This window comes from Poecile atricapillus, chromosome 1 (genome assembly GCF_030490865.1).
Source record: "Poecile atricapillus isolate bPoeAtr1 chromosome 1, bPoeAtr1.hap1, whole genome shotgun sequence".
NCBI classification, from domain to species: domain Eukaryota; kingdom Metazoa; phylum Chordata; class Aves; order Passeriformes; family Paridae; genus Poecile; species Poecile atricapillus.
The window spans coordinates 28248767-28262033 of record NC_081249.1 but is presented as its reverse complement, the minus strand read 5'-3'; the positions used below and the strand labels follow the sequence as shown (position 1 = coordinate 28262033).

General features: G+C 37.8%; 1 protein-coding gene across 1 annotated transcript in view; it reads left to right on the top strand.

Annotated features, from left to right (window-relative positions):
• The window catches only part of NCK2 (NCK adaptor protein 2), an 85494-nt gene that overhangs the window by 41029 nt on the left and 31198 nt on the right, over positions 1-13267 (top strand). Inside the window, exon 3 of the mRNA XM_058858741.1 lies at positions 11970-12211. Within this exon, the coding sequence (XP_058714724.1) occupies positions 11986-12211 (226 nt within the window). The 5' untranslated portion in view covers positions 11970-11985. The remainder of the gene's footprint in view (positions 1-11969; positions 12212-13267) is intronic.

Here is a 13267-nt window from a genome sequence, read left to right as displayed (position 1 = left end):
CAGCTAAGTTTACCTAAATGTCCTCTCAGGAGAGCGTCTTGTTTTTTTTTCTGACCTTGTGTGCTTGGCTCCCTCCTACTCTGATTTGTAAAGAACTATGGAGAGGTTGTAAGGTGTGGAATGATTTGTAATTTTGTCTTAATGTAGACACCTAAAGTATGCTTTATTCTTCCTGGGCTTTCCCTTCTCTTTTATCTTGTTTGTTTTTGGTTTCATATGTTTCTGAATGGTGAGGTAAACTTAAATGCTGTCTGCTGGGAGGAGTGGAGAGAGCCATCCAGAGCAACAGCAACAAACATTAAGCATATCTGTGTTTCTGACTTTGTAGAAACACCGAAACACCCATAAACCAATGCAGAGATGTGGTCATTAATCATTGCTGCTGTTTTAGAGGTGAGATGAGGTCTGTTTTCCAAAAGTTTTCTTTAGGGCTGCAGAGTTTATTAGCTGCATCATTTTTCTGGCACTGCTTTTAAAAGAATTGAGGAAAAGGTAAGTCAATGCTCTTTTCTGTTCCTCTTGCTGTATCTTAAGTGTGAGGCAGTTTGAGATTCTGATGTGTTTGCTCTGCAGCCAAGAAAAAAAGGGCCAAAAAAGCTGCCACCTTCCTGTTTGTCTCGTGTTGTTTGCAGTCAAAATGTCCGAATATGTACTCTCTGCACAGTCTGGGTTTTCTCACTGCTGTCTACAATGTACCATTGCTCTTGATTGTCTTCAGAATAAATCAAGACTTTTTGCACTAATAGTGGAAAAAGTCACCACAGGTTGGGTCATTCCCGGTTGCTGCATCTGCATTAGGTTGCTGATGGAGGCTGAAAAAAAACTTGCAGCTGCTGCCTGTGCTTGCCTGAGCCCTGCCTGCTGCTGGGGATTTCACAGCAGGTGCAGGAAAGAGAGGTTGAGGGCAGATGGCACAGGCACAGTGAGGGTAAAATCTGGAGGAAGGGCTTGCTAGGAAGAGGGATATTAACCAACTGTCTGTTGTTGGAGTTGCTTTATACTCAGGCATTATTATTTTTTTTTCTCATCTTTCAACAAATAAAAATCAGCAGAGATGACAATTCACATTCCTTGTGTTTTCTGGTAAGTATATGATAAAAGGGCATGAAAAGATACATAGTCTTCAAGATATGGGGAAACACCTTCTTCCAAATGTACTCTCTGAGATGAAACAGTAAAAATCATCTCTTTACAAAAATCCTCTCAGTGTTGTTTTTTGGTTTTTTCTGCTTGGTCCCTAGAAGGATGCCAGTATTGTCTATTAATCTTTGTCCTGTTTTCTGAATGACATACAGATACACATTTATTAAAAATGACACACACCCCAAACAAACTGGAACATATTTGTTTGGTTTTCTTAATCCCTTAAGATTGTCATCCCATATTTATGGAAAGATTTGAGCTAGGTTTTTCTTACAAGCCCTTCACCTTGTCTGTTGGTGACTATACTAAGCTTAGTTAAAGATGTGACGAAGTGTTTTCTCTGTAATTTCTGTTACTATCGCTATCTATCTTCTAAGCATAGGTAAGTTGTAAGGCTTGTAGCTAGTACTGTGTAACTGTAACATGAGCTGCTATAATACCAGCTTGTTCCTGTAGAATACCAGCTTTTTGTCCTTTGAAATAGAACTTTAAATGTAAGTCATCTGTCAGAAGCTGAAAATGAACACTGCCTACTTTATAACGGGGATACTGTTCCACAAAAGGCTATAGAAATATCCTTTTCAAGTAAAATATCAAAAGAATTTTAAAAAGCTCAGCTTCCTGAAGCAGCAGAGTGCTTATCACGTAAATAGAAAAGATCGTACTTATATTATGTGTTTTAAAGTCTGCCACATTGATTAAGCATTTGTATCTTGAACTGCACCAGATGAGGAAATTTTGTGGTATAGCAGTATTACTAATGAAAATCTTAAAAAATATTGAATTGGAAGGATTAGCTTGTGTGAAAGTCACAACATGAAACAAGAGTGAATAGCACGTAAAGTTAGAGTGGTATTGCATGATTAATAGGCCAGAACTCAGATTTGTGTTCTTGTGATGTTGCAGCAGCCTGCCTTATAACAGCCTGGATGGCTTTCTCTTTGTACCACCAGAGAGTTAGCAGACTTACATATCCACTGCTTTCTGTAGGATCATAGAGTATTTTGGGTTGGAAGGGACTTGTAAAGGATCATCTAGTTCAACCCCTTCTGTAGGGGGGAAGGACATCGTCAAGTAGATCAGGTTGCTCAGTTTCCTATCTAATCTGACCTTGAATATTTCCAGGGATGGAGCATCTTCCACATCTCTGGGCAACATGTTCTACCACTCTCATTTTTAAAAAATATTTCTTCCTTATATCTAGTTTAAATCTACAGTCTTTTAGCTTAAAACCATTATCCCTTGTCCTATCCCAACAGGCCCTGCTACAAAGTCTGTCTCCATCTTTCTTATAGACCCCCTTTATGTACTGGAAGATTCTATAAGGTCGTCTCTTCTCCAGGCTGAACAACCCCACCTCTCTGAGCCTGTCTTCATAGAAGAGGTGTTCCAGCCCACTGATCATCTTGGTGGCCCTCCTTTGGACCTGCTCCAACATGTCTTTCTTTGCTGAGGATCCCAGATCTAGATGCAACACTCTGGGTGTGCACTCACCAGAGCAAAGGGGCAGAATCACCTTTGACCTGCTGGCCATGCTGCTTTTAATGCATCCCAAGATGCAGTTTGCTTTCTGGGCTGCAATTGGACATTGCTGGGCTATGTCTAGGCTTTCATCTACCAGTGCTCCTCAGTCCTTCTCTATAGATTTGCTCTCAATCCCTACGTCCCCCAGCCTGTACTGATACGGAGTTGCCCTGATCCAGGCAGATCACCTTGTACTTGCACCTTTTGAACCTCCTCCAGTGCCCATCAGCCCAGTTCTTGAGCTTGTCCATGTCCCTCTGGATGGCATTCTATCCTTCAGTTTTGTCAACCATAGTTTGGTGTATGTAGTGTATTGGTGTATACATAGACTTGCTAAGAATGGGCTCAATTCTCCCATCTGTGTCACTGATGAAGACACTGAACAGTGCTGGTGCCGGTATGGACTCCACTTGCCACTGATCTCCATTCAGACACTGAGCCATTGATCAATGTCCAAATACCCTCTGGATGTGACCATCCAGCCAGTTCATCATCCACTGAGTAATCTATACATCAAATCCATATCTCTCCAATGTAGAGAGAAGGATGTTGTGGGGAACTGTGTCAAAGGCCTTACTGAAGTCCAGACAGATGACATCTGTAGCCTTTCCCTTATCCACAGTTGTAATCACTCCATCAGAGTAGGCCACTCAGTTGTTCAGGTAGGGATCACATTTGATGAAGCCACTTTTTCATTAACCATTAGCAATTTTATTCCTATCTGATATTTTCCAAAGTCTTTTGTTGTGTTTCTTCTTGCAAGTTTTGACATTGTATGCCTCAAATTATGAAGCTGTATTAGTCTGAATAATGGGCAGTTGTGAGTGTGAGGTGACTTTGGCTTTCAAGAAAGGGGAAAAAAAAAGTGAGGTGGAAAATTGCCCTCACTGCATTCATTGTGCTTGGCAGCCTCTTCTTTTGAGGACGTCCCTGTCAGTCTTGTACTACAGACACTTGTGCTACACCTTCCTGCTGGAGTGGAACTTGGAGAGCTGGAAAAACCTACAGACATCAGATACTGACATCACTAAGAACCTGGAGTGCAAGCAAAACATAAATGGGTCTTGCTGAGGAGATACAGCCTTTTTGTTTAAAACTATTCCTTTTCCTTAAATGTTGAGTTTGCATTTTAAGAGGTCATTTGAAGCAGTCCCTGCTTGCTGATTTCACCTGAGCAGGCTCATTAATGTGATAGACATAATGAAAACTTTGGATGAGAAATTTTTTTACAAACATACTTTTTGACATTCTTAGGTAAACACACAAAGATTTTGTTTTTGTTGAATGGTAAAATGTTGTACTGACTCCTTAGCAGGAAGGATGTCTTTCTGGGTGTTTCTGACATATATTTTCCTATTTTTTTGTCTGCCTTTTTAAAAGACTTCTAAGCCACTTACAAGACAAAAAAACAGGCTTAAGCTCTGTGCAATATTGGAGCTATACAGAAATTCGTTACCACTAAACTAGTCTTGAGGTTTCCTGTTTGCAGTTGTTCTGCAATGTGAGATACAAGGCGCTAGCACATAGCTGCAGCTGTATTAGAGATTGGGATATCAGATATGTTGTGGGTCTGGGAGAGGCCATCCTTGCCTAGCAGCTGTCAAAGGCATTTGTCTGCAGCAGCAAACCCCAGCCCTCACGCCACTGTGCCCGTAAGTGGTGTCAGGCCTCACCAAGGGGACAGGGTCTGAGGTGTCTAGGTAGCGAGGTCAAGTTAGTTAGTACACCTCTAAATTACTGGTTAATTATGAATGATCCTTCACTTTTTTTGGAGATATACCACCTGGTTATGTTAACGAGAAGTATCATCTAAAAACCTCATCCTGTAGAAGGGGACTGTGTCAGGGCTGTCCTGCCTGGGTGTACGGGCTGTAGCACCTCTGGTGCCATGAAGTGTTGCACTGTCCTGGATCGCCCTCACCCTTTCATCTACAATTATGCCCTTCTGGTTGGCTGGTTGTTGTTTTTTTTTTTTTAAATTCTTTTCCCCCTGACTTGAAAGGAAACCAAGCACTTCTTGCACTTCAGAGCACATGTCCTGGTGCTGCCAGGAAAGCTCACAGCACCTACTGAGCCTGCCATTGAGTCATTGCTACATTGTGGCTGGGGCTGTCCCTCAGCTGATGGTTAAATCTGTCCAGCTTGAGCAGATGGGTAGATCTAAACCAGGCTCTGAAAAGAAGTGGGGGGAAAAAAAAGAGTGAATAGCTAAAACTGTAATAGCTTTGTGGATATTTGTGATATCTTAAGATGCATTTGAGCATTAAAAGTATTTCAATTTTTCTAATTACTTTTGTATGCTAGTTAATGACAAAGAAGAAAATGGTTGCCTCTGTAAAATAGTCCCATATGTAGAAATACTTACTAAACTTTTTTCCTGCATCGTGTGCAATCAACTTAATATTCTGTCTAATTCTGTACTTATTCTTTTGCTAATAATTAAATTATTCCAATGCAGTTTTAGTACCTTTTCTTTGTTCTTGATGAGCTGAAATTTACTTCTTTCAGTACTTTCAGTTTGCATTTCTGGACTTGAGCTTATTGCTACCAGTTTCCCTTTCCATTAAAAGGACCAGAGAGAGGGGACAGAGAAAACCCCTAGAGCTTTTTACCTCACTTTTTTAACAGGTCATTGTTTTAATCAGTTCTGCTTTTGTAAATGCTGAATTTTGAGAGTAGGTTGCAGATTGTAATAAAACATTCATCCTTTACAGTGAATTCATTTATTTACATCTTGTTCACATTTATTTTTTACAGCCTTCCGCTCATCTTTGCTTTCAGCTTTGGAAAACCAACCCCCTAAAATATAGACAGCAGCATCTATTGATTGTGACTGTGCCTTCAGTTTGCACATCAAAGTAAATTAGATAATAATGACTTGCACTTACTTAGCTATCACTTTTAGTTCTGCAATCAATGCATCCTAATGAGACCTAATAGTGAAATACCCCAAATTAATTGTCAAGGTTGTGCTAAAATAGTCAGTTATTTTAGGTTGCCTGGGTGTGGGGGTCTTTTTTGCTCAGATATCAGTTTGACACCCTAGAACCACGTAGATGGGTGATGAATCCTTGTTCACTACGGCTATTTAGTTAACTTGCTTTAAAAAAGAGAGAGAGAGTAGTCTTACAGTAATTTTTGATGCAGTGGCCTTTTTCTGATAAAATGTGTCTCTTGGGGTGGATTGACACACATTATATGAAGTATGGAAGTGTTAAACTGCAGAAGCAGTAAGACAAAGTGGCGTTTATGTGATCCATCTCTATTTGTCCAAGCACCAGCAAATAGCCAAGTAACAAAGCATGGAAAGGATTTTACTGGTTATAACAAAGATTGTAATTAAAACAACTGGTTATAATTTGGGTCAGTTTCTTTACTCTTTTTAAACCTCTGCATTTTGAGATTTCCTTGTCACAGTCATTAGAAATATGTCTTCCTTGGTTTGGGTTAACTTTGGCCTTTGAATGAAGGACATTTTCCTGTTTCTTCAAACATGTTCCACTGGAAATAGCTGAAAGTATATCCAAAAGATGTATTCTTTTTTCACAGATGTTTATTTGAATTCACATTACTGGTTCTTTTTAATGCCTTCTGAGTTCTGTGTTTGTGTTAGTGTTTTACTTGTCCTCAAGAACTGAATGAAACAATTTCAAATGTAAAGATGTGTTTTTTTGAAATCTTTCTATATGTCAAAACTATTCATCTAGGCTGGTGTAAGAAAACTAACCACACACCCACACATGTGATAAAGGAAAAAACTGTAGGTAAAAACAAAACTTCAAATTTCCTGAAACTGTAGGCAGGCTAACCAGAGATTGCATCATCATAAACAAGAAAGCTTCAGATTTAGAATGTACTTCAGATGAAGTGATCTAATAGAAGTTATTAATTGCAGAATACAGTAAGCACATCCAGGTATTATGAAACAAGTCTGTATGAACACAGATTTTTTTTAAAATTTATTTTCTGCAACTATGTTACCGTAGAGGACCAAATATTACCTATTTCCTATAGTTTATGAAAGATTAACTGGGTGGGCACCAGATAGCCAGCCTGTTAGCAACAAATGCTGCATGGTTCAAAACACATTTTGATTTTTCAGAGTTTAGGGACAGGAGGAGAGGTTATTCAACCTTCAAATCTTAGAGAAAACCATGATACATCATTAGTTAGTTTTCTGTTCTTCCCATGTAATTAACTAAATATCATATAGTAATTATATTTTACTTAATATTGTATAGCAATTAGGTGTTTTATGTACATCAGTGTCATGTAAAAGCCTCTGTATCAATTCTGTCCCTTTCTTTCAGTGTATCTTAGGAAGACATCCAATTCCAGAACAGCCTATTATATCAATTGGCACTGCCTATTATTAGAATTTTTGCTTGTTCCCTTGGTGAGGGATTAAATTCCAAGCTTTACTGTCAGTCATTTTTCAGTCATGTTCATTTTTGCAAAACAAATTGTGAACAAGGAAAGCAACTGCTTCCTTTCTCACTGTATCTTTGCACTGTCCTAACTAACCCTGACATAACTGTGAGCCTTCCTCTTGAGGGCAAGAAAAGATGCTGCTTTTCTACCCACTGGACCAGGGCATTAAACTAGTCATAGTCTTAACTTGTGTCGGTCTATAGGAGAAGATTCCAGTTCAGGTGGCATGCTGATAAGAGTCCTTTCCTATTTGTCATTGTGGGAGAAATATATTAGTCCTGTATGGGGAGGGAGAGAGGGTGAGGATTGAAATCCCAGCCTGATAAAAAGAGAATGGGATCTGCGTAACAATTCTTTGTACTTGGCTATTTAAAATGACACCAGCTGAATAAATCTTTCACATGGAGAATCAGTAGTAGATTTACAAGCTTGTTGGAGCAAATTCTCTGAAGTTTCTCTACGTTTAAGTTTCTATCATCTCAACTATTACTTGCATAGTTTAGTTTTAAGCATGTCTTAAAAATGGAATAAGTGTTTCTTTGTTTAGTGTTTTTTCCTGTCATTGCGAAGTTGTTGGATTGTTGATAGTTTTGAACATAACCTTTCTCTTTCTGGACTTTGATCTCATAAAGTCATACAGAAGCTACAGTACTAGATATTCCACCAATGTCTACATTTTTTCTGCCATATGGTTAGTTAATGTTCCTCACTTGTCTGAGCAGACTTTCAGTATAGCTGTAACTGTCTTGACTTTGGCTGAGTTTTTGTTCATTGCCTTCTTGGCTGGGCAATTTTTCAGTTTTTGCCCTCTCTTTCATGGATTTTGTGTGGAAAAATTTTCATATGTGCTTCTGCAGTAGGGCAGCTTCCACTGAAGATAGGATTTCCTTTCCTAACAGAACCTAAGCTGAAGGGAAGTAATAAACCAGTTGAAAATACATGAGCTCAGTCTAAACTATATTAGTTTTAACATTTCAGCAAAAATACAATGTTGATAAAATAAATTAGTTTTTTTAAGACTGATAGCAGTGAAGGAATTGCTGGATTAAAAGGAGTTGTGTATTGGTATTATAAGAATTACCGTTTGAAGGTCTGCGTTGTGGAGTTCGATTTACTCTCATTTAATGTGGTGTCTTCATTTCTGGTTGTTTTTGGTTTTTAAGTTTGGGGGTTGGATTGCCATGGAAGCAAAACAAATGACAACTTGATATGGTTAGGTGAAAGCCAGGGTCATGTGAAATAATATTGTGTGGAGGATAGACTGTTTCATTGAATGGACTGTGTGGAGGAAAGATGGTTACAGCTCCTTGCAGAAGTATTTCAAAGCTTTTCACTGGTGCTTTTTAATGTGTGTAATGTTATTCTGTCAGGTAGGAGAAGACAACTCAGTATTTCAGTGCTAGAACTTTTTGAGCTTTTTGAGAAGGAACTCTCCAGAAAGTTGTGCACTTTTAGTTGTAATGGATTTTCATTTTCTTGATGTGAAGGAAACTTACGTTGCCATTGAAATCTTTAGGAACTGTGGTATCTTTTATTTTGCGGTATGTAAACAGTATACTAAAGAAATTCCATGCTTTCAGTCCGTGTCAAGTTTTTCAAGTACTCTCAGATGCTTTGGGAGGCTGTGTTATTGTGTTTTCTTTTCATTTTCCCCCAAATCTCGTTATGTTGTCTGCTTATAATCTTTTATTTGACACATGGCTGTGTTGGAGAAGCATTTCAAAACTATTACTTCTACAACCCTCCTTCTGGGAAACAAATGTCTTTATTTACATACTAGGAAATCTTAACTCTGCTGAAGCCACAGGAAGAGCCATATTGTCCTTGATGGAGATAGTCTAATGATGTAATCATAAGAAAATAATTTTAAGAACTTCAATGTGTTTCCCCACATTAAAAAAAAACAGTCAAACAACCCCAAAACACAAAACAAAATTTGCTCCCCCCAAAAGAATAAACCTAAAACTGAAAAAAATATCCCAACACAACTGAATTGTACACACACGTATACAGCTTTAAATGGACAAATGTTTAGCTGCAATTACATTATGCATTTTGACTCTAAATCCTGTCTCCACTTGGGAAGGAAAGCTTGTGTCACTAAACATTTAGTAAAACCTGGACTACTTTACTCAAAGGGGTTATGTGTGAGTATGGTGCTCAGGAAGCTTGGCTTCTCTGTATCTGAATATTTCTGCCAAAATTGCATCATGCAAGGGGTCTGCTTATGAAATGACATAATTTCTCAGGCATAGTGACAGTTTTGCATGCCTGCACTAATGGGAATTGACGAAATCAAGTAGGTTTGAGCACGCTGGTCTGGTGAGTTTGAGAGGACTACAGCTGATGTTGTCAGCCCTGGTAAATAGTTTCTTCCTGTGCTTCTGTCCTTTCCCAACACTGTGGGGAAAGACTTGATTACTCTTACAATAGAGGTCAGTTCAAATCCTTTTTTTCTTCTGAGGTATAGAAAAAGTTTAATAGTTTTCCACCAGTCATTACTCAAATACTATTACTAATGTGGGTTTTTTTAAAATTATTAATATGCTTTAATACTGGTCATTTTAACTTGCCTTTATTGTGAAAACAACCTTTTTCAGAAGGGGAGCCTATGTAGTGGCAAAATCAACCAGCTGCATTGATGATGTCCTATTTCTTCACATTCTCCATGTCCCCAGGAATAGTAAGAATTGACCATTTTACAATTGCTGAGATAAAATAAACCAACCTAAATTGGAGAGATAGAGTATATTGACAGCACCAGCTTCCAGAACTTGTTTGATTGTAGTCCCCTGTGGCTACATCAGTTTATCGACCTGTAGGCTCTCTGTCCATTTTATGTCGGTCAGAAAGCAGGGCAGTTTATTGGAGACTGAGGTCCAAAGTTCAGACTCTTCTCTGTCATTGTCAGATGGGATTATTATTTTAGGGGGGAAAAAATGGTTGAATGGTTACTGATTTATTTCTTGTAAAACTGTCAGTTCCACTGCATAAGTCACAGCCTGTTAAAGCTGTGCTTCTCAGTTGTTTGAAGCATCATAGCTCCTTTTAAATTCATCTTGGGGACCTCAGCCATGCAAATGCACATTTGAATAATGTTTTAATTGTTATGTTCTTTCTGGTTTTTGATTGGAAAATGAGAACTTAAACCTGTTCAGCTCAGCTTCAGATTTTCAAAAATCATGTCCTGCCTTGGCCATGAGGGGTGATTTTGCTGGTGCTTGCCAGAGCTTTGCTGTCAAATAGTTTAGCAACCATAGCTCAGGCCTATATTATGTTCTCCTAGAAATAAAATTCATTATAAGAGGAGACTATTAATTTATAGTAGGGTCCACTATTATGTTTTATGATTATAGATTAAATAATGAAAGCACTTCTTTTTCCTGGAATAGATAAGCTGAGTTGTCTGGCATGCAGTTTTCACAGTTTGTACTGTAGCTAAAGGGGGAAGTGTGTTGTGTTTTTGTGTGTATTTACAGACTGCAGAAGGAACCCTTTTGGAATATAGGTGATAAAACTGACATGCTGAACAGAATTTCTGAATGAAGTCTGGTTTTTGATTACCTTTCTGTCACATAAACTACTAGGTGTCGGAGAATATAGGGTTGTGGACTACTTCCAAGACCTAGGCAACAAAGTCAAATATTACAGAATTTTTTGGGCATTAATAGTTTGAAGTATTTTTACACTTTGTCTACTAATATGTAGTTTAAATGAAATCTACACCTTTTATATAAAAAAAACCCAAAATCTGCTACATTGATTTTCAAATATGTTCTCACCTCCTACTCCTCTGTCCTCCTCCACTTCCCTCTCCCCCAACCCCCATGGCAATAACTAGAATATTTTAGGTGACTGCTCAGAATTTAGAAGGTAAAATCAACATGTCTCAGTTGGCGTTATAACATATTTGAATGTCATTGGTACTAGCATTGGACTTTTCCTTGCACACTATTGTGCTGCCTCACATTGTTCCTGGTAATTGCTGGGATGCGTAGGAAAACGTGGAGGCATGCAGCTGTCTTTGTGCAGCTGACAAATAGCTTTGAAAAAGATCATTGTTCTTACACGTAAGTGAGCTAAAGACATCTCATTCAGTCTTAATGGAGCTCTGGATGTATTTCAGGTAGGGAAAAAATGAAATCCAGTGGGTGCTCTTTTCTACCCTGCTGACTAATGCCTGGTGCAGGACTGTGCTGAGCTGGGATCTTCCTGGGAACAAAGCGGGAGTGAAAACTCTTAAAGGCAGTTTTGTGCTGCCTGCACAAAACGGTGAACAAAGGCTTGCTAAAGACAGTACCCTCTTACTGATGGCAAATTTTCCTGCTGGGTTGCATTACTTCTTGAATTATTTCTTAACTTTCTACTAAATAAAGATGGACAACTTTGTTTAAATGCAGAAAACTTACATATGTGATATTAGTATGAGGATACAGAACTAGTGCAGAAGGAAGATACATTTGCAATAATGCTGCTATTTTATATTTTTTCTCAGATCAGAACTTGGAATGCCACATGTGGAATACTTTTATAATGCTATATCCAAAAATTAAACAGATTTTATAAATAAGCTTCTGTTAATATATATCCATATAATATTTTATATACATTCTGAGATAGTGAATGTAACACATTATGACTAGAATTTACTGTCAAGATGTTGCCTTATTTTTGTGGCTGAAAAACTAAGCAAAGTCATTATGACTTCCCTTATTTTTTAAAGAGGGCTTTCCCTATATGGCATCCTCATTTTGCCCTAACCTTTTTCTTGCTTATTTTAGAAGAATTCAAAGGATAAAATGAGTTAGAATTTTATGAATTATAAGAATTATATAATTTACTGAGGATAATGTTTTAATATTTTGTTGCAGAAGGACTCCATGAAAGATGACAGAAGAAGTTATTGTTATTGCAAAGTGGGATTACACTGCACAGCAGGACCAAGAACTTGACATCAAGAAAAATGAGCGTCTTTGGCTATTAGATGATTCTAAAACATGGTGGAGGGTAAGAAACGCGGCCAACAAAACGGGATATGTGCCATCAAATTATGTGGAGCGAAAAAACAGCTTGAAGAAAGGTTCTCTGGTTAAAAATCTAAAAGACACATTGGGTAAGTCCTTTTGTATTTTGGAATAAATTTAGTAGACTTGATGAGTTGGGAATGTAATATGGATATAAATATCTTTAACATTCTTGATTTTTAATGTGTTTGGATTGTCTTTATGCTTAGTTTGAGGTGACATGATGGATAGATGATTGAGGGAGGGAGAGACAGTGGGTGTGGGTGGAGAATCATGTGTAAAAATCTGTAATGTGTTTTCTTGCATCACATCCAGAAGAAAAAGATGATACTTTTGTTCCAGTTTGTCAAAGGTCGTGTATTTTCAGTGGCTGAAGAGCTGTGAATTTCATACACATATCAACTGCTGAATCCTCTCCTTTCATGCCAAGTCCTCTCACTTTAAAGATGAAGGATGTAAACTGGATTATTCAGCATAGGTATCACAGCCAAAGCTAAATCACTTCATGAATGGGATTTTACACTGTGGCTATGTACAGAGCCAGGGGTTAAGTTTCTGTGGTCTGAGATACTCTGTCAACTTTCAAGTCCTTAAATATGTATTCTATTTTATATTTGCACATAAAGTCTTCACAACAGTCTCTCATACATATAAAATAATCTAGCTTTGAAAAATTTTTTGTGTATTTTAAAGTTATTTGAAATTCAAGTGAAATGTTGGGGTTTTTTTCTCTTTGATTATTAAAGACTGATTAAGAATGGCTTTGCATACAGCTAGAAAAGCTTAAAACATTGTGATAAATTGTTGTTTTATGCCAGGAAAACCTACCAGTGATATTTTAGGATGTTATGAATAAAACAGAAACAGGCACATTAAAAGTGTTTTGAGGGGTTTTCTTTAGCTTCTGTTTTGTTTTTTTGCCTGTTTTATGAAGTCTTTCATAGAGAAAATTTGTTCTGTTGCAGACTGCTGTACAAAATGACTCTTCAAAAGAGAAATTAGGATTAAGGATTGGATTTTTTAGAAAGTTAAAAGGTTCACTTAAAAATAACATGGCTATATCTTATGTGGAATTAGCCTGTGCCAGTGGCCAATGTTGTTTCTAGCAGGTTTGTTTCTTAGTCACTCCTTCATTACCATGTGTT